Source organism: Dysidea avara, chromosome 15 (genome assembly GCF_963678975.1).
Source record: "Dysidea avara chromosome 15, odDysAvar1.4, whole genome shotgun sequence".
In the NCBI taxonomy this organism is placed as follows: Eukaryota; Metazoa; Porifera; class Demospongiae; order Dictyoceratida; family Dysideidae; genus Dysidea; species Dysidea avara.
In genome coordinates, this window is record NC_089286.1 from 9,492,990 (window position 1) to 9,518,991 (window position 26,002).

At 37.5% G+C, this 26,002-nt stretch overlaps 1 protein-coding gene and 1 long non-coding RNA gene across 3 annotated transcripts in view; one reads left to right on the forward strand and one right to left on the reverse strand.

Annotated features, from left to right (window-relative positions):
* The window catches only part of LOC136245362 (NADPH--cytochrome P450 reductase-like), a 22,143-nt gene extending 16,392 nt beyond the window's left edge, over positions 1 to 5,751 (reverse strand). The window contains exons 1-9 of the mRNA XM_066036842.1: positions 5,505 to 5,751; positions 4,267 to 4,339; positions 3,761 to 3,892; positions 3,342 to 3,497; positions 2,957 to 3,081; positions 2,568 to 2,654; positions 1,607 to 1,708; positions 1,245 to 1,361; positions 430 to 548 (exon numbers count right to left, since the gene is read on the reverse strand). Of these exons, the coding sequence (XP_065892914.1) occupies positions 430 to 548; positions 1,245 to 1,361; positions 1,607 to 1,708; positions 2,568 to 2,654; positions 2,957 to 3,081; positions 3,342 to 3,497; positions 3,761 to 3,892; positions 4,267 to 4,339; positions 5,505 to 5,671 (1,078 nt within the window). The 5' untranslated portion in view covers positions 5,672 to 5,751. The remainder of the gene's footprint in view (positions 1 to 429; positions 549 to 1,244; positions 1,362 to 1,606; positions 1,709 to 2,567; positions 2,655 to 2,956; positions 3,082 to 3,341; positions 3,498 to 3,760; positions 3,893 to 4,266; positions 4,340 to 5,504) is intronic.
* On the forward strand, positions 5,519 to 22,987 carry LOC136245363 (uncharacterized). Of its 2 annotated transcripts, none has more exons than XR_010695814.1 (2): positions 5,519 to 5,885; positions 22,614 to 22,987. It is a non-coding gene; the product is annotated as an uncharacterized lncRNA (long non-coding RNA). The 2 variants fall into 2 exon arrangements; XR_010695813.1 differs by having other exon boundaries at positions 22,651 to 22,987.
* The last annotated feature ends 3,015 nt before the right edge of the window (positions 22,988 to 26,002 follow it).

The following is a 26,002-nucleotide window of genomic DNA, read 5'->3' on the forward strand; positions in this document are numbered from 1 at the left end:
ACACACACTACACTACAAACACACAATACACTACAAACACACACATACACGCTACACCACACTAGACTACACTACACTACAAACAAACACACACACACACACACACACACACTACACCACACACAACAACACACACTACATTACACTACACTACAAACACACACACACACACAACATTACATTACACTACAAACACACACACACACACACACACACACACACTTACACTACACCACACACAACAACACACACACACAACAACACACACACACTACATTACACTACACTACACACACACACACACATACACACACACTACATTACATTACACTACAAACACACACACACACACACACACACACACACACACACACACACACACACACACACACACACACACACACACACACACACACACACTACACACACCATCCTTGTTCACTAAAGAGAATACTTGGTCCAGGTTCACTTCTAGTAGTTCTCCAATTCTCTCTACCAAATCCACATCATTCTCAGGATAAATGGCAACATGATCACCTGCTGTGTACCTGTAGTGGATAGTACCAGTAACAACTAACACTAGTTATGAACAGTATACTAACAAATCCAAACCACATTATACAGTAATACCAACACTACATGTGGTACAAGCCTGGATAACATACTAAGATGTGTGGATATGTACATTATAGCCTAAACAGGGACAGTGTATAATGTTGCTGTGTGGATGTGGTCAAGATGTTGTACAACTCAACTTAATTAGTACAGACATATTGTAATGATGTCATCCTATACCATTATACAGTGATATGGGAGTGTACGTTTTTTTGATACAACATTTCTGCATATGCTTAACACATCCTATGGAAATATTTTTATACAAACAAAGCTGGTTCTAGAATCAAAAACAATTCACCATAACTTCTGTATTACAGACTACTTGGGACAAACCAAGTGTCCTGATTATCGAGGTGTCCTGATTATCAAGGTGTCCTGATTATCAAGGTGTCATGATTATCAAGGTGTCCTGATTATCAAGGTGTCCTGATTATCAAGGTGTCCTGATTATCAAGGTGTCCTGATTATCGAGGTGTCCTGATTTTCCAGGTCAGATTGCATGTAAGGTAAAATTTGGGACTGTAACTACCTAGATTACACATGTCTTCATTTCAAGCCTGACTAACAGGTTCCACTACTGTACACACACACACATCATTATCCACAGTACAACACTAGTTGCTCACCTGATGCTACTGCCGGTGATGTCCATCTCAATGTGCATACAGGACCGGTCACCTCCCTTGTGTAGCTCCCTGTTAACTCTGACTGGAGCAAGATATGGGTTCTTGGCATTGTATGGCCTAGTGTGAATAGCAACATGAGCATGAAGATGGAGCAAATACTACACAATAAAACATGATCTTATTGTTACAGAAGAGATAATTACAGGAAATGAAAAAGAAGTAACTTGTTAGACATATGTACACAAGAAGACAGAGCAACTCTGTAGTACAGAACAGTTCAGTAGGTTGTACTTTGATACTTTGTATAATACATACAATTTAATTTGATGGCTCCTCTTATATACATACACACACCATCTTACTTCTTCTGTTCCTTATAGGAGTGTAGCTTGTGAGGTTCTCCAGTAAACACTTTATCCATTGAAATATCATCATGTAACACCAGGTCATAGTCCCGGCCAGCACTACACACATGACATGGGGAAGATGTGGTGTGAAATATTGTATATATCTTCATAACATAATACTACATATGACATCAGTGTGTGTGTGTGTGTACAAAACTATAGTGATACTTGTCAATATTACTGCTCTATGAAGCAATAATCACGTACCATTTCGTAGCTGTATTTCTGTTTGTTAAACGTTTAGTTCATACTGTGCTAGCAATGATCAAATAATTGAGCTATGAGGCTACAGCAAAGGAAGTTTCAGCCAGTAATTGTAGGACCAAAGTTGTCAAAAAGATATAATCTAATAGAGCAGTCAAACAATTAATAAAGTACACACTTGTACAAGATACCACAAAGTTTGTTACCAGGGGCGGATCCAGACTAATAGAAAGGGGGGCAAAATGAACTGAGGCACTAATTTGGAAAGGTGAAACCAAAAAAAAAGCTAGCTGACAATTGCTGCCCACTACATATTTATAGCTGATAAAGTACATAAAAATTCTTACATAACTCATGATCACTACACACTGCTTCTAATACTGTGGCTGGTTTATTAGAGTGACTGCTCTATTAGAGTATCTCGATCTTGCTATACTACAAAAATTTGGAGGGGGGTCAAAAGCCTCCTTTGATTCCCCCTCCCACCCCCTATATCTGCCCCTGTTTGTTACTGCTGTACTGCCAAGACCCATATTATTGATTGGTCAAACACAGACACTGACCTAAAGCTGGTTGTTACAGGATGATGCTTACGTGATGGCAACAAATTTGTGTACTGGTATTTTGTGCTATCTATACACATTGCAAGTATGCACTACGTATATACACAGTACCTGGTAATGTACATATGTGCCTACATTATACTACTCACCTGCCGATAGCATTCATGTCCAGTTTAAAATACTCACATACGGTTGGCCACAGTTTCTCCTTCCATGTCACAAAATCTTCCTCAATACTGAAATACACACAAAAGTATACACACAATCGTATGTACATACATATATGTACTGTATAATTCAACAAGTGTATGGCTCTATGGCTTGCTTACAATATGCTGCTTCAAAATCAACACCACACAGTTCCTGTATGCTGTGTAAAATTGGCTAGGTAGGCAGTAATAGCATTTGCTTTACAAAACAGCATGGGACAAAAGCTATTACAACAGGCTAGGTACAGAGTCAATTTCAGAAGGATGACAAACTGCTCTTCCCCCTCTCTTCCCAACAACATTCAATAGTACACAATACCTGTACTCACTTTCCATCATCATCCCCCTCTCCACGTTCACACACCCTCACAGCTCCACACTCTTCCAACTTCTTATCAACATTACGACCAAAAATGTTGTAGTGTTCATAAGTCTTATTACCCAGTCCAAACACCTACAACATACAATCACCATGGAAACCAGTGTGACAAAGTATTACAAAATACAACTACTTTGATGATAAAAGTTATACACAGAAGGAACACTATTAAAGGATGTCCAAACATTGTTACAGTACCTTTCCCATTACTTACAAAATTGGTTACATCAAATTTGATTGGCTTGTTTACATGTGAATGCTTAGTTTTTTCCTTAACCGTTAATGATGTTAATATCACAATATCAATAAAAAAGGTTTCGAGACATATTTCTTACAGTGTACCGTAGTCCAGTAAGGTCTGGTGGATAATTATCATCCTTCAACCAGTTGTACATCTCTGTGGCATTGTCTGTCGGGTCTCCTTCCCCATATGTTGCTAGGCAAAAGATCACCAGAGATCCCTCTATGTCAGCCACACCCTTTAAATCATCCTGCAAAGAAAACCACATGAAATATGAAGCCCAATTCTGTCGCCAAACAAGAATTACAGTAAATATGCTGGGTTACCTTTAGGACCAATGAGAGTTTAATGGAGTCACAAATACAAACAGGTCTACTGAAATTACAGCACCTTTAGTGAACACCATTAAACACTTGAGAGCAGATATAGTAACATGCAGTGCTACATATAACAAATACATATCACTATAGAACAAGCATTATAGTGACTTGGTAGGTATACACACACACTTACCCAATCATCACAATCCTCTGGGTCAAACACCATGGAGGGTAGGCCAAAGCTACGAGCATCCTTTGCCAGCCTGCCAGCAAAACCTTCAGCTGTCCCCGTCTGGGAGCCATAGAACACAACCACCTTCTTCTTCTGTAAACACATGCAACGCATGAATAATAATAATATTGGTAAACATATAAAATCAAAATAGGAAAAAATTCAATGTTCATAGAGTTTTACTTTACATCTACAACTGTATCCAACACTTGAATTTCACTATTGGTTTGTCTCTAAACTCCAGAGCTTAAATTTCTGTTGTCCTCCACAATGTTCTGCCAAACTGAATTGGCTGGACAGCTGCCTAAATTGACCAGCACAGTGGATCACATGCCTTGCTACAGCTGTCATGTGGTTACAGTACACCAGATGGTGGGTTGTAAGAATGTATACTACCTCATAGCAACCAAATACTAGCTTCGAGGTCATAGTACAGCCCAATACGTGCTTTAACCTTGACCACATACCTGGACTTTCATCTTTTCCAAGAACGACATTGAATATGATGTTAAAATGTTACTCTCAGCTGGCACTCCAATACTGAAAAATGATAGCAAAACTACTGTAATAAATGTTACGTACAAGTACAAAGAATTCAGCAATATAGACAGCAACATACAACTGTGCATTAAATAAACAAACAACAAACTCTTCTGTAATACCGTACAGTTATACAACAGTTTGTCCTTCTTACAGTACACTTGGGAGCGGGACCACCACGAGACTTGAGGAGTGCTATTACTGATGCTAAAACATTGATTGATTAAATCATTAGCATGATGCTGTAACAATGCGAAACATACTGTACCAAAGGTCAGGTCAGTTTTCTTGCAGTAGCAGATACAGTACGTGTTTTCTTGTACCAAGAGATTTCGTGTATGCATGTGATTTACATAGTATTAAAACTCTTCAATGAAAAGTCCCCATACATACAATTAACCTCCTTTTAGAGTACAAGGATTTGACACTAGCCACTAGTTTTTCAAGTCAATGTTCGTAGGCCTTCACAAAGTGTCAGGATTATGACAACAGGTTCATTGTGTACCCATGGCCAATAGGATTATTTTTGATCAACCATGTTTCTCTTCACTAATGTCATTTAGTCTCTATTTAGGCTGTTTTGTGTGGGTAATAAATCTCATATACTCCACCTTTTCTCCATGCCTTCTTGCACAATATAAGATATCCTCACAATCTAGATTTATCCAGTTAGTATGCATTTGTCATGTGCAGTGATGTAACGAGGGTGCTTATTTTGTCACGTGAGCATGCATAGTAGTTACCATGGCACTAGTATTATCACAAGAAAACCAGCCGCTTTTGCCAAGCCTACAGCAGAAACAGCCGTGGACAAGATAAGTAATCTGAGTGTAATGTAAAAGCAGTTATACGGGCTCAATGTGGAGTCCATGAAATGTATAAACCCTCAGGCTCTTAGTGGCATATGAGTGAAGTTTGGGCCTTCAGGTTTATAAATTTCAGACTCCACATTGTGCCTGTATAAAGCCTGGGCTATCACATACACCTGATATCACATTCTGCTGTAGAGAGCAATCACTATTCACCTGGGATACAGTCTTAATCAGGTCAGATTTTATTCTTAGATTTTACGACTCCAGAAAAAAAATACATCTACAATCAGAATACCATTTTAAAATCAAGAAACCGTCCCTTAACATCCATAAAATTAAATATCTTCACTTACGCAGCAGCAGTCAACGAAAGACTTCTATCCTCTGATTGCTTCTTACGGAAGAAGCGGGAGAACACCACGCCGCCAAACGCTATCACAAATCCAACAAACAAAACAACATCCAGCCATCCTATGGTGTAAGCAGCCTCTACACCTTCCTCCGTACTATCATCAGACATGACTTACTACCACAAGCTACTTGGTCCGAGATAAGGTCACTTCAATTTGAATTGTGTGCGGCGGTTATCAAAATAAAAGGCAATATCGATGATGAGTTTATGAGCGTTACTAGCTTTAGCCACTTGTCTACAAGATTTGTGTGACTACGGCATGTTGAGTGTAGTTTGTTGTACCGTAGATGCTGGTGGCCCATTGGTGAGTGGTGACATCGAGGTGAGTGACCTTAATGCACTTGTCAATTTCATGCCCCACCCCCCCACCCCCGGGGGTGGTGGGGGAATACAGGGGATTTGACGAATCGTGGTGTCAAATTCCCCACTACTGGGGCAAAATCGGCCGTCAAATCCCCACTATGTCCCCACCCCCTAGTAGGGGATTTGACAACACCTTAAGGATAAACGCATATTTCATGCATGCGACTAAAAATTAACTTGGTATACACCTGTAGCTAGTAAAATTATAGTGAGTATATACGATTTAATTGTTTAGAAATGCAACTACCGAAAATCGGTCAGTGAATTGGAGAACTGTCAATTGCCCCAGGGGTGGGGACAAGAAGCAATGTCAAATCCCCACTTGGGGTGTGGGGACGCCCGGGGGTGGGGGGGTGGGGCTTGAAATTGACAAGTGCATAATTTGTTAGTAGAAACATAGATAATAATCGTGTAAATTAAGTGACTTGCATTAGTGCATGGTGAGGTTTACTTGAGGACTTCCTCTAAAACAGGTCTTTGTGTAAGGCCAGGCAAACTTGATTCCTTGTTTCTCATCACTTCACCCTGCCACCTTAAACTTCGTACAACAGAGGTCTCCAAGAACACATATATTTATACAAGGAGAAAACATCCTGATCACCTGGTAGACTCCTGTAAGCGTTCGAGCGTAAATCGGATGGCTGCAGGTTCGAGGCCACCTAGGTCCAGTCATGGATTTTTTCTCCTTTCTCCAACTTTTCAAACACACCTTAAGTAGCTACTAAAGTCTTTGAGCAGGCTGTAGGACCAGGTGTCCTACAGACCTTCAGCACTTGTACTGTAAAGCATTAGTAAATAAACTAGTGTCCATTTGGTTCTACTTGGGGTACTTAGAGATAATGAGGGGTCCAGATAAAATGGCACTAAATGCACTTTTGTTCCTATATATATGGGCAAGATTTAGTGCCACTGAGCACTAAATCTTCCCTATAATACATGTGGGATGAAGCACTATACTCAAATATTATTTCTTGCCCATATATGTAGGAAAGATTTAGTGCTAAGGTGCACTAAATGTTCCCTACAATGTAGTAGGCAAAATATTGTTCAAAGAAGCACTAATTATTCCCTACATTGTTGTAGGCATAAAATAATACTTCATAAAATAATACTTCATTATTAACACTCCACCTTGTTTAGAGCTAAAAATATTTCTCTGTGTCCTGTTTACTCCTTGAATGCTAGTTGACATGTCTGGCAGAGAAAGGTGTTGGTATTAGCTAAAAATATTTCTCTGTATCCTGTTTACTCCTTGAAAGATGTTGGTATTTTACAATTGGTAATGCCAGTCCACTATCCAGTTGTACTGGTTTTAAAGCTAGTCTTACAAGTATGCCCAGCGTTGCATATAAAAGCAGGTAGTGCATTGCTACTCAGTCTCCTACCTTGGTCAGTTGCTAGCATGCAGCTTCATGCTGCTTACGAATATTAAACAATGCACGACCAGAATTGATAAAAGAAGCAGAAGAGAAGTCTTTCTTTTTTTTCACCACTTTTGTGAGCATTATCGCACATCAGAGATAACGTAGTTTATTTGTACGATTCTCTTCAACCTAAAAGCATCAACTCAACTCTTGCCGAACAACTGCATTCATTATATGGGAACTGGATTGTGAAAATTCCACAAGTTCAACTTCAAGAGGGAAACAAAGACTGTGGCTGCTTTGCAATTGCATTTTGCGTATCACTAATGTTTGGAGACGACCCTGCCACTCTTTGTTATGATCAAAAAGAAATGCGAAAACACCTGATGCAATGTTTTGAGACTAAATGTTTTTCCCCGTTTCCATCACAAAGCAAGAAGTCTCGAATACCATCACCATTGGAAATTAAAATCTCTCTTTCCTAACTGGCGCATCTAGACTAAATCAAAAATATTGATTATTTTGCCTAAAGGTTTTAGTACAATAACTCAATTGAATTTATTTGAGGGTATTATCGTAGGTTATCACCCATAGTCTCAGCCTTGGGTGGTTAATTAAAATATGTTACTGGGATACAACCACTTTATACTCATAACTTGCTTGATTTTTTTTTTTTGCTAAAGTCTATAACTTTATGCATGCATGTATGGAAGAAATTATTTAAACAATTATAGCTACAGCCTATACCAGCAGATACATATTGCAATAAAAATGTCTAGGTGCCTTTCGACTGATTATGATTTTTGTTATAACTACCATATCTGTTGGTTAGAGCTTGCCATCTTGGCCCAAGGTGTGATTGTTCTTTCCTACTGTTCCCCGTGCAATTTGCAGGCGTGCATCTGGCACTGCAAGCTGTCAAGGGCGCACGCCTGGTTTACTATAATTGTTTCCAGAAAGAAACGTACATGCGTGTACATGTGTGTCTGTCTGCACCCATGTGAGCTAATGGTTTTGTGTCAAAAGCAGTCTATGTGTTAGAAATGGAGGCAGCATAAGAACTATACTGTACACCGGCAAACTTTGACGAGGGTAAACTTTGATGAATCTGCTCTTAGGCAAAGTTAACAAAATAAACTTTGACGAATTGTTTGAAATCACCAATAAGAACCTGGGCACTTATTTTATGTTGACGAAACAAATTTTGACGAATTCACTTTGATTCGTCAAAGTTTCCCAGTGTACGGTATTAAGCGCCTATATAGTCAGGTAAGTTTTGCTCTTGCTCTAAGGCACAGTTTAGGCATGGCAGCTTTCTAAAACTTTGTGAACGTTTTGTTGTGGGTTCTATGGGTGTTTAAAAATGACAAAACTACACTACCAGCTTCCTGAGTTACTAGGAATAGCGTAGCACTTTGAGTTGGAATTGAGGGTGTGTCCAGCTAGTATGTGCCTGAAAACCAGGGCTGACTAGTTTTCTTTGAAAACACGTTAACCAAGCTATACTTCTCTTCATGCATTTGTGGGTTTAACTATATTGCAAGTTGAGCGTTCCTTAGTAACCATTTCATATTTTGCAGTAATTACAATTATTATGTAATTAGTATTATTATGTAATTAGTATTTCATGAAATGCTAATTTGTATTAGTTAATTTAAATGGTTTCTATGTAACCGTAATCCTGCTGTCCCAACTATGTTGGCCTTTATGTGTCTTGTGACATCATGGATAAGGTCCATAAGTGTAACTCCATTTATATTTGTATGTATATATGCATAGCAAGAATCAACCATGGGATTCCATGCAACATTAAATTATGTATCCAAGAAAGAAGCAGACCTATATGCAAAGAAGTTGCTATAGTAATAAATATGCATACTTACAAGAAGTACTAAACTCTCATTTTTAAAACTAAGTAAACTACTATAACCCATAGTCACATGTTTACAATATGTTATACCAGGAATCAAAGGGTACTACTGCCTTAGCATCAAAGGTAGAAGGCTGTTATGAGGTTGTATGGAAAATAAAGTACAAGCAGTTGAAGTATTGCAACTAAAACAGCAACAATTCACTATGATCACTTCAATAGAATTTAGTGCCTGAGCACAATATAGTTCCTACACTAATGTAGGGAAGATTTAGTGCCTGGAGCACAATATAGTTCCTACACTAATGTAGGGAAGATTTAGTGTTGAGCACAATTCATCTCCTACACTAATGTAGGGAAGATTTAGTGCCTGGAGCACAATATAGTTCCTACACTAATGTAGGGAAGATTTAGTGTTGAGCATAATTCATCTCCTACATTACTGTAGGGAAGATTTAGTGCTTGTGGCGCTAAATCTCCCCTATAGTAGTGTAGGAAATGAACCCCTTTTAGTGCCATTTTGTACGGAACTGATAATGAGTTACTCTCTAGAATTCCTATGGATATAATTACATGAAAATAACAAGGAGAAAACATCCTGACCACCTGGTGGACTCCTGTAAGCGTTCGAACGTAAGTCGGATGGCTGCAGGTTCAAGGCTACCTAGGTCCACTCATTGATTTTTTCTCCTTTCTCCAACTTTTCGAACACACCTTAAGTAGCTAAAGTCTTTGACCAGGCTGTAGGACCAGGTGTCCTACAGACCTTCAGCACTTGTGCTGTAAGTAAAGCATTAATAAATAAAATATTAAAACTGTAGGACACTGTTACTTCATGTAAATAGCTACAATGTTTTACAGAACGCTATATAGAGAACTATATGATGTGTAAAGCATGGGACAGTCAATTAGCATCTTAAAAACCATCATTAATGTGATCAAAGTATTTAACCTATTACCACTAGATTCCTGGGGGGTTTTGGTAGGTGTACAGGGCTTTACTATTCTTATTTACCAGATTTCTCTTAATGATTCAGTTCATTCACCAGTTTTGGCTTACTTATCACCATATCTTGGAGGGAATTACTTATAATAAAGTTACTTAACTATCCACTGGAGCCCCGTACTGTCAGACAATCTATCTGGTGTGGGAGGGAGGGGTAAATTTCTTGCTGAAGTCTCGCTGCAAGCTTAACTGCATGTGGAGAATAACCATCCTGCCTTTTATACTGACCACCTTATGATATCACTAGCCAATGCACATGATTCCTTGATCCCCTGTACACCTATTGTGCGTACCCTCCTTTCCACAGTAACTTGTGTAAAACCTTATTTGTAAATTGAACAAACATATTGTTTAGTGCTATATATCCACTAGTATAAAACTGAAGTAGTGATCCAAACGATAGAAAGTAGTGAAACAAGAGATGAATGATAGTATTACAGCACAGCTCGGTGGGAAAATCTCTACATTGGTATGTTATAACAATTATATTTTCAATGTTAAAGTAGGGATTTTTCCACTGAGCTATGCCATAATACCATCATTCATCTCTTGTTTCACTACTTTTTATAACTCTGATCCCTGCTTCATATTTAAAGTAAAGATATTATTATTTTTGTTATAGCATACAGCTATACACACAGTTCTGTTAGGGTGACTGCTATATTAGAGTATCTTGAGTCGGCCTTTCACTTACCGGGTGCTCTGTATAGTTCATACAAGGCTTCCCAAGATGTAGTCTGTTTTACATTAAAAGAAATATTATGGTCACTTAATTAATCTGTGACATGTTGACACATTTTAGTACCTGTAAATTAGGTATCCCATAGCAACAAGCGCACGCATCTTGCTATTCTACACCCTCTCACTTAAATTAGAACTACTCCATCATTTTTAATCCAATAGACATGAAATTTTCACACAAGCTACTTTAGTAATTTTGCCAAAGAAGAGCATTTGCCATTTTAAAATAGCAAGTTAAGATAATGAATAACGTGGAAGTAAAGAAAAGGATTTTTGAGAGTGTCAACCCGAAAGATAAATATGTGATGATTGAGAAGCTAAAAGACAAAAATAAAAATGCACAATGGTTTGTGCTGTTTAGTATAGTGTATCATAAAAGTATCAAGGCTCTTGTGTGTAAACTGTAGGACTAGTTCTGGTGTAAAGGGAAAGACTGTAACTCATGATCTAAAGCAGATTTAGCAGTTGGGTTTGGACTAAACTGGGTCCTAGTGTTAGCTTATATCCATTACAAAAGTACATAACATATTTCATGGGAAGCCATATAAGCAAACTGTACAGAGCACCCTTAATTAAGAGGATAGTCTCTGCACTAGATCCCTACTAATCCGTTAATGGGTGTAGCCTCTAAATCGTGAGGTTACACCATCTACCATGCGACAGGAAATTTTGATGAAAGAAAAATTTGACGAATCAGTTACATTTGTCTAATTTGAATTTATAAGCTCCTCAAAAGTCAGTGTTATGATCTGTGGTTTCTTGCTTTTCATCAAATTTAATTTATCAAAGCTGTGAAGTTGGGTCGTCAATATTTCCTGTTGTACAGTACTGGGAATAAGCACTTTAAATAATTTTGTGGCATCAACATATTAAAGTGTTGATATGAAAAATTAATGCATCAATATGGTTTCTTGCATGAAGACTGATTGAAGATAAAGGGAAAGATAAGGCACAGAGAGCACACACTCATCAGAACCCCAAAGGGTACATGCCACTAGTGAGTTAGTTATTATGGGCATAAAATGGCGGTTGTGTATTGCTGCATCTGTGGTCAGGCAGGCAGATGAAAATTCAGGTTTCAGTATTTTTTTTATTATTTTTTAAATTCAATATCCGCCCGCCTAAGTGTTTTCTTGTTTTAATGTTGTATTTGATATTAGATGGACTAATATTATTCTGTAAAGGTGATTTTCATCATGTAAGGATGACTTTTAAAGGCAGAATTTTAGGTAACGCGTTACTTTGGGAGGGAGGGGGGATCCCTACTCCAACAGTACTACCGTGCTGTTTGATACAAACAAACACCCATCCATCACTGTACAGTCCTAACTACCATTACTAGAGGTCATGTTAAAATATACAATTCATACATCAGGAGTTTTAAAGCGATCTAATATATTTTCACACGTTCTAGTAAATTATTGTGGCTATTAACACAACTTAACAGTATCCTACAAATATATGTGTTCTTAGATTCTTCTGAAGACTTCTGTAGGTCATGTGATGTGCAAACTTTTTAATGAAAAAACACAGTGATAATTTGTTCCCTAGCAACATGCAATCATCAAGGGTTTGACTTCTCGCTAACCAAATATGTCAGACAGTTTGGAGAACTGGACCTTTAAGTGTCCAGCTGCAGGTGTTGACACATTAGTCATTTATTTGTTATATGCAGTACTCAGTAGGGAAGGTTCCCCCAAAAGAAAATGGTGTCCCCAAAAGCATTACCATTAAAAGTGCAGTGCTAAAAATAGCTTACTGGGGAGTCTTGCCTCAATAACGTACATGTACTCACTTACGACATTTACCTTTTGGGTTCTGACAAATATATGTTCTTTGTGCCTTGTTTTATGACTCCTTCTGAACCATATACATCGTACAAGGAGTTTGTACAGGCACTGACTTTTGTGAAAATTGGATAGCTGATCATTTAACAATACAGAAAACAGTACCGTGACCATAAATTTATTTCCCAGTGGCCATATCTCAGTCTCAGCTTGTACATATGTTGAATTACCCTAATAAAGCAGTCACCCAAATATAACAGTCAACTAATTTGTCTCGATAGCTAACTATGGTGAACAAACCAGTTTTTTTAATGTGCTAATTTTTGTATGCAACTGCCATCTGGTGGATTGCTCTAAAACACATGCTGAATACAATTTTAAGACATTTCTACTGATACTGTGTGTTAATTGTATGTTTCTTATCACAATGCACATGTCTATGAGGTCCCATTCCTGGGACAACCAGATTCTTCATGCACTATTGGAAGGTTGTTATCAAACAGTATGATAGTACTGTTCAAGTGGGGATCCCCCAATAATGATGTGCACCACCTATAATGCTGCCTTTAAAAATCATCCTAGAAACATCTTACGAGACAAAAATCACCTTTATGGAATAATATTAGTCCATTTAGTATCAAATACAACGTTAAAAAAAAAACACCTGAGTAAATTTTTTTAAAAACCACTGAAACTCAATTTTCGCCTGCCTGACCACAGTCGCAAAACCGGAGGCCAAACGAAGCAGCGCACGGTCACCATATTACACTACAATAACAAACTCACCGGTGGGATGTGCCTTTTGGGGTTCCAACGAGTGTGTGCTCTCTGTGTCTTTTACAGGTAGTCTTTCCCTATCAACACTTTGCCTGAGAATTTGTTTAAGTAACTTCATGATAGGTTCAATGCCATGCCTACTCAACCATGCCTATGAATGTGATCTTGGTTGATAAATAACAATCAAGCACACCTCTTGACAATCTATTTACTCATTCACGATAACTTACCCCGTTATTATTGTATTGATAATGTTTGCACAATGAAAATATGCCACACCCCCTGGTAGGTGAAAGGCTGACTCAAGATACTCTAATACAGCAGTCACCCTAATAGAACAGTCATGTGTGTACAGCTGTATGCTATAGAAGAAAAAAATCAAAAAAATTAGTTTATTAATTTAAAAATGAAGTAGGGATCCAAGCAATGAAACAAGAAATGAATGATGGTATGATAACATAGCTCAGTGGGAAAATCCCTAATATGGCATTGAACAAATTATTGTTACAACATGCCAATGTAGGGATTTTCCCACTGAGTTATGCTGTAATACCATTATTCATCTCTTGTTTCACTATGTTTATTGCTTGGATCCCCACTTCATTTTTAAATAGATAATCTAGTGAACATAGGTCACAAAGAGTTTTTGATTACTATGAATTGTTTCTGATGGCTACGATAGCTAGAAAAGACCATTGGGAGCTTTTCAATAATAACAAGTGTATGCATATGTAATCAGGTAATGTGATCCAGAAAGAACGAACATTTCTCAATGACCAAACTATGTGAAACTGTTTTATAGACTGTATACTGTAGCGATTAAAGCTATTTTGTTTGTACCCGATTGTTTGTATCTACCTTATGTATCATTTTCATCATTGTTGTCTTACAATTCCTTTATGGTCTTTTTAATACAACAAAGTATTTTGAGACGTACCATAATTCGCTTTATATTCACGCAAAAAATCATAACATGAAACTATTTTGTATTATTTATACTGAACAAAAACAATTGATTTTACGTGACTGCTGTATTAGAGTATCTCGATCTTTTACAGCACTGGTAGCTACATTAGAAAAAAGATTTAGCCACAACTGCTACAGTATTAAAACAGGGCTGTGCAATACAAAAGTTTATAGTATCTCAATAATGCTACTCATTTTCTCAATACTTGTATAAATCTCAAATATAGTATATTTGTATATATCATACAGTACAATAGCACTGTATAGTAGGGACATCAAAGGTCTGGGGGTGACCCGTGATATCATATAACCCAAAATCTGCCATAATTTCCTCACAACAACATGACAGTATCGGTTGGGTCCCTAAAGTGTGTTCAGATCGACCCGAAACGTTTCCATCAAGTTGCTACAGAATTTTTTAAAGGTTTATTCAACGAAATTTTCTTCTACTGCCTGCCTGCCTGCCTGCCTGCCTGCCTGCCTGCCTGCCTGCCTGCCTGCCTGCCTGCCTGCCTGCCTGCCTGCCTGCCTGCCTGCCTGCCTGCCTGCCTGCCTGCCTGCCTGCCTGCCTGCCTGCCTGCCTGCCTGCCTGCCTGCCTGCCTGCCTGCCTGCCTGCCTGCCTGCCTGCCTGCCTGCCTGCCTGCCTGCCTGCCTGCCTGCCTGCCTGCCTGCCTGCCTGCCTGCCTGCCTGATGCCTTCAGTCAAGCGTAGCGGAAACTGGCTACAGCTACAGCCCTACTTCTTTCGCAGTAACGTTTCTAGTTTGCTTAAGAAAATTTATTGATAAACACACAATGCTTGCATTATTGTCTTACCCTTTATCATGGCCATAAGTCAAGGTTCTACCGCTGAATGTTAATAGACTACAGTACGGCTTCCATCTACCAGTGCATATTGCATCAAACTATTCGAATACACATGGTCGCTGGTTGCACCAAACTGTTTGAACACACGTGTACGTGACTCGCTGTTGATATTGATTAGTGAGAGCAACTTGCAGCAAACTTTATAGCAATGTGTAAGCCAACGAATATAGTTTATTTATTAACAATGTTAAACCGGTTATCCACGTCCTGCTTTACGATTATTCGGGTCTGAGCCCACGTGCTAGATTAAATGTGGATGTGTTACTACATGTCATAGCATAGCCCTGCTTCTTTAGTGAGCCACGCCCACTTATGTAAATTACTGTCTTTAGACATATGGTACGGTATTGGTCCACCTTTAGTATCAATGTTATCGGGATAATTCTTGGAGTCTTGCTAGTAGTTTAAATATACAGACCGTAAAAATATAAAAATATGTAAAGTTTTTGTATAATTTTTACATAAGAAATTTTTTTTATAATGGAAAGAAAGTAAATTATGGTAGTTACTAAATAAATAGTTTAGCAAATAGGTAGTGTTATTCTGGGTAACTCCTTAGCATTTAATACAATACTGTGCTCTAATAGAACATACACCTATAGAAATACATGAACTACGAACTGACACATATTCAGTTGAATAGGAAATTGTGACCCTCTGAGTGGAAACCCAACTGGTTTGCATAGTTCTGTTTTTTGCAGTGAGGTGTAGTGAAATACATACACACGTTACAAAAGTTATTTCAATCAAATCAGTAAGCAGTGAAAGAAGACTCAAATTGCTATAACTTATATGCTATTATATATATTCACCCTGTGGTGGGACAAACCCATGTGCATAATACTATTGCACAGTTACTGAAGCTATTCATGTAAGCTGACCAGTTTCTGTACAAATAGAGTGTTGCATATTTCAAGAGGGGTCCAGATAAAATGGCACTAAATGCACTTTTGTTCCTATATATATGGGCAAGATTTAGTGCCACTGAGCACTAAATCTCCCCTATAATACATGTGGGATGAAGCACTATACTCAAATATTATTTCTTGCCCTTATATGTAGGAAAGATTTAGTGCTAAGGGGCACTAAATGTTCCCTACAATGTAGTAGGCAAAATATTGTTCAAAGAAGCACTAATTATTCCCTACATTGTTGTAGGCATAAAATAATACTTCATAAAATAATACTTCATTATTAACACTCCACCTCGTTTAGAGCTAAAAATATTTCTCTGTGTCCTGTTTACTCCTTGAATGCTAGTTGACATGTCTGGCAGAGAAAGGTGTTGGTATTAACTAAAAATATTTCTCTACTCCTTGAAAGGTGTATACAATTGGTAATACCAATCCACTTAGATCTGATTGAAATTGATGACTCTCCACCAAGTCCAGTGTCATATTGGGTGCCCGAGTTGAAGTTGAAAGACAATGAGAAGAAGTTACTGGTAGAAGAATCTCCACTCACTGACAGGCACATGAATGGAACATGTAACTTGATACGTGAGCAGTTTCCTAATATACCTGTCCCACAAACCACACTTCGTGTGGCACGACCAGAATTGATAAAAGAAGCAGAAGAGAAGTCTTTCTTTTTTCACCACTTTTGTGAGCATTGGGCATTATCGCACATCAGAGATAACGTAGTTTATTTGTACGATTCTCTTCAACCTAAAAGCATCAACTCAACTCTTGCCGAACAACTGCATTCATTATATGGGAACTGGATTGTGAAAATTCCACAAGTTCAACTTCAAAAGGGAAACAAAGACTGTGGCTGCTTTGCAATTGCATTTTGCGTATCACTAATGTTTGGAGACGACCCCGCCACTCTTTGTTATGATCAAAAAGAAATGCGAAAACACCTGATGCAATGTTTTGAGACTAAATGTTTTTCCCCGTTTCCATCACAAAGCAAGAAGTCTCGAATACCATCACCATTGGAAATTAAAATCTCTCTTTCCTAACTGGCGCATCTAGACTAAATCAAAAATATTGATTATATTGCCTAAAGGTTTTAATGCAATAACTCAATTGAATTTATTTGAGGGTATTATCGTAGGTTATCACCCATAGTCTCAGACTTGGGTGGTAATTAAAATATGTTACTGGGATACAACCGCTTTATACTCATAACTTGCTTGATTTTTTTTTGCTAAAGTCTATAACTTTATGCATGCATGTATGGAAGAATTTATTTAAACAATTATAGCTACAGCCTATACCAGCAGATACATATTGCAATAAAAATGTCTAGGTGCCTTTTGACTGATTATGATTTTTGTTATAATTACCATATCTGTTGGTTAGAGCTTGCCATCTTGGCCCATGGTGTGATTGTTCTTCCCTACTGTTCCCCGTGCAATTTGCAGGCGTGCACCTGGCACTGCAGGCTGTCAAGGGCACACGCCTGGTTTACTATAATTGTTTCCAGAAAGAAACGTACATGCGTGTACATGTGTGTCTGTCTGCACCCATGTGAGCTAATGGTTTTGTGTCAAAAGCAGTCTATGTGTTAGAAATGGAGGCAGCATAAGAACTATACTGTACACCGGCAAACTTTGACGAGGGTAAACTTTGATGAATCTGCTCTTAGGCAAAGTTGACGAAATAAACTTTGACGAATTGTTTGAAATCACCAATAAGAACCTGGGCACTTATTTTATGTTGACGAAATAAATTTTGACGAATTCACTTTGATTTGCCAAAGTTTCCCTTCGTCAAAGTTTCCCAGTGTACAGTATTAAGCACCTACGTATATAGTCAGGTAAGTTTTGCTCTTGCTCTAAGGCAGTTTAGGAATGGCAGCTTTCTAAAACTTTGTGAATGTTTTGTTGTGGGTTCTATGGGTGTTTAAAAATGACAAAACTACACTACCAGCTTCCTGAGTTACTAGGAATAGCGTAGCACTTTGAGTTGGAATTGAGGGCGTGTCCAGCTAGTATGTGTATGAAAACCAGGGCTGAATAGTTTTCTTCGAAAACACGTTAACCAAGCTATACTTCTCTTCATGCATTTGTGGGTTTAACTATATTGCAAGTTGAGCGTTCCTTAGTAACCATTTCATATTTTGCAGTAATTACAATTATTATGTAATTAGTATTATTATGTAATTAGTATTTCATGAAATGCTAATTTGTATTAGTTAATTTAAATGGTTTCTATGTAACTGTAATCCTGCTGTCCCAACTATGTTGGCCTTTATGTGTCTTGTGACATCATGGATAAGGTCCATAAGTGCAACTCCATTTACATTTGTATGTATATACGCATAGCAAGAATCAACCATGGGATTCCATGCAACATTAAATTATGTATCCAAGAAAGAAGCAGACCTATATGCAAAGAAGTTGCTATAGTGATAAATATGCATACTTACAAGAAGTACTAAACTCTCATTTTTAAAACTAAGTAAACTACTATAACCCATAGTCACATGTTTACAATATGTTATACCAGGAATCAAAGGGTACTACTGCCTTAGCATCAAAGGTAGAAGGCTGTTATGAGGTTGTATGGAAAATAAAGTACAAGCAGTTGAAGTATTGCAACTAAAACAGCAACAATTCACTATGATCACTTCAATAGAATTTAGTGCCTGAGCACAATATAGTTCCTACACTAATGTAGGGAAGATTTAGTGCCTGGAGCACAATATAGTTCCTACACTAATGTAGGGAAGATTTAGTGCCTGGAGCACAATATAGTTCCTACACTAATGTAGGGAAGATTTAGTGTTGAGCACAATTCATCTCCTACACTAATGTAGGGAAGATTTAGTGCCTGGAGCACAATATAGTTCCTACACTAATGTAGGAAGATTTAGTGTTGAGCATAATTCATCTCCTACATTACTGTAGGGAAGATTTAGTGCTTGTGGCACTAAATCTCCCCTATAGTAGTGTAGGAAATGAACCCCTTTTAGTGCCATTTTGTACGGAACCTTTCAAGAGTATGTTTTTGGAATGTTGTGATTCATGATAGGAAAAACCCTGTTGTTATGAAGAAATTAAACTTGTAGTGATGATGATGGATGGTGCTGTAATCATGCCACCAGTATTAGCTATTGTGAATGGTATCGTCGTGTGATCTGTCAGGTAGTATGAACGCATGTTATTAAAATAATTTTATTTTCACTTTCTAGTGCATACAGCCTTGTCCCATCTTCTGACATTTTTGCCTATTCATGGGAAATAAGAATATGTTTGAGTTTTGTTTATGTTGTAGCATTATTGGCACCATTTCTAAGTTTCTTATATATATACCATATATCCACGATTAATATCACAGCAGTACTATTAGTTTTTCTCCAACTGTGAGAACAAAATCCTCCAAACAATGCTGTAGTGCAGTATTAATTGAGGGTGTGCTACTATTTTATTTTGCCGTTGCTAGTCTATCATGAATTTTTGTTTTGAAGAAGGCGTTCTGGGGGAAATGGCATCAGAATCTGTGAGAGCATCAACATATGAGTGGCGCTCTGTTGTACGAGGACATCATGTGTATAAGGAGGTGTGGACTCCTGTACTAGGTGAAGAACTTGTTGTGAAGAAAAAAAGAAGATAATGGCTACAATCGTTACACTGTTTCCATCATCAGGAATGCCAATACTGACAGAGAAAAAAATCATACCAAGAGAACATTCTAAATGTTTCTGGAAATTTATTGAGCAAGGAGGGAGTGTAGTTTGCAAAATAGATTAACAAAGACGATAAGGCATTGGATTGGAGGTTCCTTGTTTATACTGTTTCTTTGGTACAAGACAGCTAATTAAGCGATTGAAACAAAAGCTAACACCATGGTGTGCATCAATGTCGTGCCCATTTTAATTGTACCCTTGATGTGTGCATGTTGTTTATACTATACTGTCTTCCTTTGTAATACTGATGATTAGTTTGTGTGAGCTAAATGTAAAGAGAATGTATGCCACATACATGTAATATGTTGTTATAACATAATAGGGTATTCTGCTGATCCATAAGTGATCAGCTCCCCTTCATCAGAGGATGGGAATTCAAACTTGTCATCATCATTGCTTGACCCTGACGACCCATCACCTTCACTAAACTCCTCATAAGTGTCAAGAGCAGACTCACTATCTGTTTCTGCAAATGGATCATCGTATGCTTTACTTTGCTGCTGCAACAACTTTTTATCTCCCTCTACTGGCTTGCCTGGTTTAAGACAATGAATTTCCCCATCTTGGCTTCCATCTGTAGCCACAATAATGTCACATGTTTTGAAGGAACTGACAACAACATCAGTTGAACCTTTGTAAGAGCATGCTGATTGCCACCTTTGGTGAAGGTCTTTTCACCTTCCTTCTGCCAGACATCATACAACTCCTGGTATTTTTGTTTAAAAGACTTATTCCAACATACATCAGCAGCCTGTGGTTTTAGCATTAATATTAACTCGCACACCAATACATTAAAACATTTCTACCTAAATTATCCCTGTACACCCTCCAGGAACAAATACAATATCTGTTCTCTTATGAGAAGCCTCGTCCTTCACTTCCTTAGTACCATGAGCCATAAATGTATCCCAACAAAGGAGCCATCTGCTGTCATAAGTTTCCTGAGCAACATGACTTTAACCATTTGATAGTAGTCGTTTCATTCATTCAACCGTTGTCTGTATACTCTACATAAACTCCTGTAACCCCCAAAAGTGCTTTGACTGGACATTTCCCTTTAAACAAAACAAAAGCCACATCTTTCGTCCATGTGCACAGCCAGGCAAACTGTAAACCTGCTTTTCTCATGTCCAATCATCTTAATAGGAATACTACATGTGCCCCCAATGTCTAGAGTGGTGCTTGCTGGCATATCCATCCAAAATGCCTCTTCGTCCATGGCAGTCATGCAGCTAACTGGATACACATTCTTCAAGCACAATTTCCTCACTTTCATCAGATTGTGTAGCCAACCATGACTACCAATGAATGGTGTCCTGCACTGAATAATTGCAATCATTCAACATTGATTAACAACCATGGGAGTACCTGTTTCGTCTTTTCATTGTACAATCGTATAGCTTCTGTTGTAACCATTTTTCTAGTGAATGGAGTTGCTTATCCCAGATCCATTTGAACAATCCCTCTTCTAAGTCTGGGTTCGCAGGTTTTTGTTCACCACCTGTAAGTCTCTTCTTCTTGTCTCTTCCTCCTACTGTTTCTGTCAGGACTCGTTTTTGTTTTACGCATGTCTGAGCACATTTTTTGTGGATGTTGAACGCTTTGGCTATCACTGCCTTCAAGCTAGCTTCTGCATGATGGACAACTCTTAGTTTGAACACAACATCAAATGACCATTTGCGATGATGAACAACCTCTGACATTTTCACAGATCAACTCTTCGACCATGGGAAGCACATTCCCGCGTGCTTTCTTAAAATTTCATTTATAGGTGCGCTACTATACGAGGGTGCATCACCATTTCAACTAACCTCAAAAATAATATCAATTGTACCCAAATAATACCGCAGTGTGATACTAATCAAGGGTGCATTATTAAACTGTATATATATATTAGGATAACAATTTTTACTATTCGAATAGTTGTTAACAAAACAACCAAATATTTGATTATTCTTTAAGCTTATGCTTTTTGTTAGGGAGCAAGGTAAAGCCTAAGAGCTATTGCTATTTTTTTCTAAAATAGAATTGTTACATCATAGATACATCACTTCACTCATAATCCTAAGTTTCAAGGCTGGCTTTTCCATCTGAATACAGTGTACAAAGTGCTAATGATTATTCGAATAGTGTGTTAATGAATTGAATAGTGTCATGCTGACCGAATAGTCAAATAACCGAATAATCGTTTCAGCACTAATATATATATATATATATATATATATATATATATATGCATGGGTGGATATACGTATGCTAGTTTACATCTATGAATTTGTTAGTTCATGGTGAACACATTGAGACAAGTCTCGACTCCATAGACTGATGTACTTGTGACTTATGCATAATTAAACAAACGCTTGTAGTTTATTTCAGTATAATTACTGTATACAAATTGATTGTTTGCTGTCCCGCTCTCTATTGCTGCAGATAACTAAAGGCTGAAAATTTAAAAACTCTTTGGCTTTTCTTACTGGACAAAAGAAGTCAAAAAGAAATTCCAGTAAACACTTCAGTTTTTTACACAGAATTTCTCTTTAACCTTTTCCCTACCATTAAGTCTTTAAATTAGTGTGAGTATGTAGCCCAGTAAATATAATTGAGAACTGTTTAACAGAGTATTAAACTGAAGTAGTTACACCAATTGGTGTTAACTGTTATGTACATTTGTTAGGACATTGATGTGTCATTTGTCCATGGCATCGTCATAGATTACACCAGCTAAGGGGAGAGTTTATATGTTGCTATTGATCCACAAAACCTCGTCGCTAAGAGAGAAAATTAGAGGGAGTGAAACAATGGACATACGAAGTACAAGTTATTGGAAATGATGTCTACTTAAGATTGTCTACCTCAACCAACCCTGAATCAGATAATTATTATACTGACTTGAATAAAACATTGAGAGAAAATTACATTGTACCAGACTATTCACCAAATTCTCTTGCTGTACCCCTGCACTCCAGACAGACAGGAAAAGATCTTAAGAAATATTATAATTAATTTGTATATTTGTATTTTCTCTGTATTATTACCCAAGTAATATGGCAGGTTTGATTACAGCTTCTTAGGTCTTGAATTAACATACACACACACAAACAGGCAATCTTGCAGTTTAGAACTTTCTATATACTTTATAGCTGCGTCATCTGCAACAGAAATGCATGATGTAAGGTGTTATGTAGTTGTACATTGGATTGGATGATGTAGTGCAGGAAGGGTTGTTGTGCAATCCACTATGTGACGGGTCTTAGACTTTATTGTTGCCACTGTAACACTGTACTGTTATATAGCTACCACACATATGGCATTGTAAGACAGTGTAGTGGAAAAACAATGGAAACTTTACAAGTGAGCTACAGAACATATAGGTTAAGGAAAAGGAATTAGTGAACAGCATTAGGTGTGAAGATGAGGAGGAACACAAGGTATAGTTCATATGTGTCAAAAACAACATATACATTACCGTGAAAGAATATATTTCACTTGATAGCTAAGAGATGTGGAGTAGTTTTAGGAAAGCAATGCTATGATACGTTAAGTTATTTAGCTACACCAGTACCCTAATTTTCAGTGCACATTACATTGCAATAATAGTACAAGTGGTAATTCTCAATTATGTCTTCTGTGTTAACAAATTTAGAAGAAAAAAAAACATGACAAAAGTTAAGTGTACGCAACATGCATATATTCTCAGAGTGTATACATAATAGTTCTATTTGCTGCATGTGTCTTCTTTAGTTCAACTTTGACAGTTGCGTATTTCAATAATCATTAGTAGGATCCCTTGAAAAGCACATCAGGCTGTCTGAGGAGTAGTAGAACTTAAGAGGTTTACACCCATCCTGTGTAAAAATTCCTCCAGCTGACTTATCATCAACTTCACTATCTCAGTAATAAACATTTCCAATAGCTAAATGCAACATCAAACATGTAGTAAACACAGGAGCAATAAACATTATCTCTTGCTGTTGGCATTCCAGCAGCATTTCCCATGGCTGATAAATATACAAAAATTAAGAATTTTAAGTTCAATCAATTAGAGAAAAAAAAGTAGTGTAACAAGGAGGTCACCTACATGCACCTGAAGATATGCTAGTGAACATTAAGTCCCTACTTCAGTCTATACCCATACATAACTGAGTTAGGAATTGATTATCCACTAGTAGCAATATCTTCAGGTGCATGTAGGTGACCTCCCTTGTTTCACTACTTTTTTTCTGTGATCCCTAATTAAACTTTTTCCTTATACTTGTTTGTTTACTTTTTAATAACATTATTATGACTGGTGAACCAACACATAGCTATATTACACTAGCGTATAGTTTGAAGTTCTACTGTACTCCATCCATTACATGATCAACATTAATTTTGCTTTATTCCTTGTAAAGGGGCCAAATGTATTATTTACTCTATCACATATAGATACTTGACTGTAATTTATTTTGTGCATGGGTAGCAATGGTATACCCTCAGCTACACCACTGCAAGAACATAATATTGTAGTTTTGTTTAGGTGCATGGAAGTTTCCAGGGTATGATGATCACGTTGACTGGTCCTCCCTTGACTACCACAACATTTGTTCTCCATGTCACAGTAGACCTTCTCAGTAGAGCCTGCCAGTACATAGTAACCAGAAAGAAGGTGTATCTGGGAACTTGGTGAGGATCTCTTCACAAGAAGTGTACTTCAGATCATTGGTATCCTGGCATTGTTGTGATATGCAAAGCAGCTGGATACCACATAATAATATTATTTTGTATTTCTGACTTTAGAGCATTACACGCAGCCTGCAGCCATACCTTCCCACTAGGGCTGGGCGGTTTCTCGGTATTATAGTAATACCGCGGTATTGCAATGAAACGATATCTGTATCGCGTAGATTTCGGTGAAACGATAATATCACGATATCGATATTATTACAATTTCTAGTGTTTGTGACAGCTTATTAAGCCCTTAAGGTTGTTATAATGCACCTCAAATAATCACGTGATACTACTGCAAACAAGGACCTAGTACTAGCTAGTCAATTTTTTTACAAAGATCGAGATACTCTAATAGAACAGTCAGCTAGGATCGAGATACCCTAATAAAGCAGTCAGCTACTCTAATATAGCAGTCATCTTTAATAACCGCGATAAATAGTAATATCGTGATATATTTCTGCACGATATATCGTGAAGCGAAACTCCAATACCGCCCAGCCCTACTTCCCACTAAAAGTTGTGTGCTAAAAGCCTGAGACTTCAGCTCCAGGCATTAAATGAGTCCATGGTAGGTATGCCATTCATAGAAATCCAGTTGATGACAATTACTGTTCACATCAGTAAGAGACGTATTCAGTGACAGTAAACGATATAGACATGCATTTTGTTTAGTTGAGGGAATTTTACTGCATGATATCATTTTTAAATTATAATCATTGTCCTCTTTATATAATTGTTTTACTGGATATACATGTAGTTATTAGGCTGTAATTATGTAATTACCCTTCTGGCCACTGGTACATTACCATCAGTGCCAACACTGTCTGTAAAGTTTTAAAATAAATACACTAGAGCAAAGAATTCCTAGCAGACATAATCAATGGAGCTGAATATGAAAGATTGTGCTTCAAAGAATTCATTCACAAATCAACAATGAAAATGTTTATAGAGGCAAATCTAATTATTTTTCCAAATCTCACCAAACTGAAAGAGGAATTCATTGCTTCTCAGAGATGATTATATTTTAAACTCATGGTTTTTAAATCAAATGGAAAAACCTTATGCAATTGCCTAGTTGATTGTTCTAAAATATACAAAACACTTAAATGTATGTGCACAAGTTAGCTACTTCAGTTTGTTAGCAAATGCTATGTGTATAGCGCTCACCGTACATAAAGTTCTATTAATTCCAAGCCTACATCTTCTCCTGATTCAATTATCACAACTGTAGATATCAATATCATCATCAGTAGGGATAGCCAGTGTCTTACAAAACCATGGCATGCTTGCTGAGGAACAACAGAAGTTAGGTGACTCACATCTTTCACCAGTCCATAATTGGTCTGGGTAAAACTT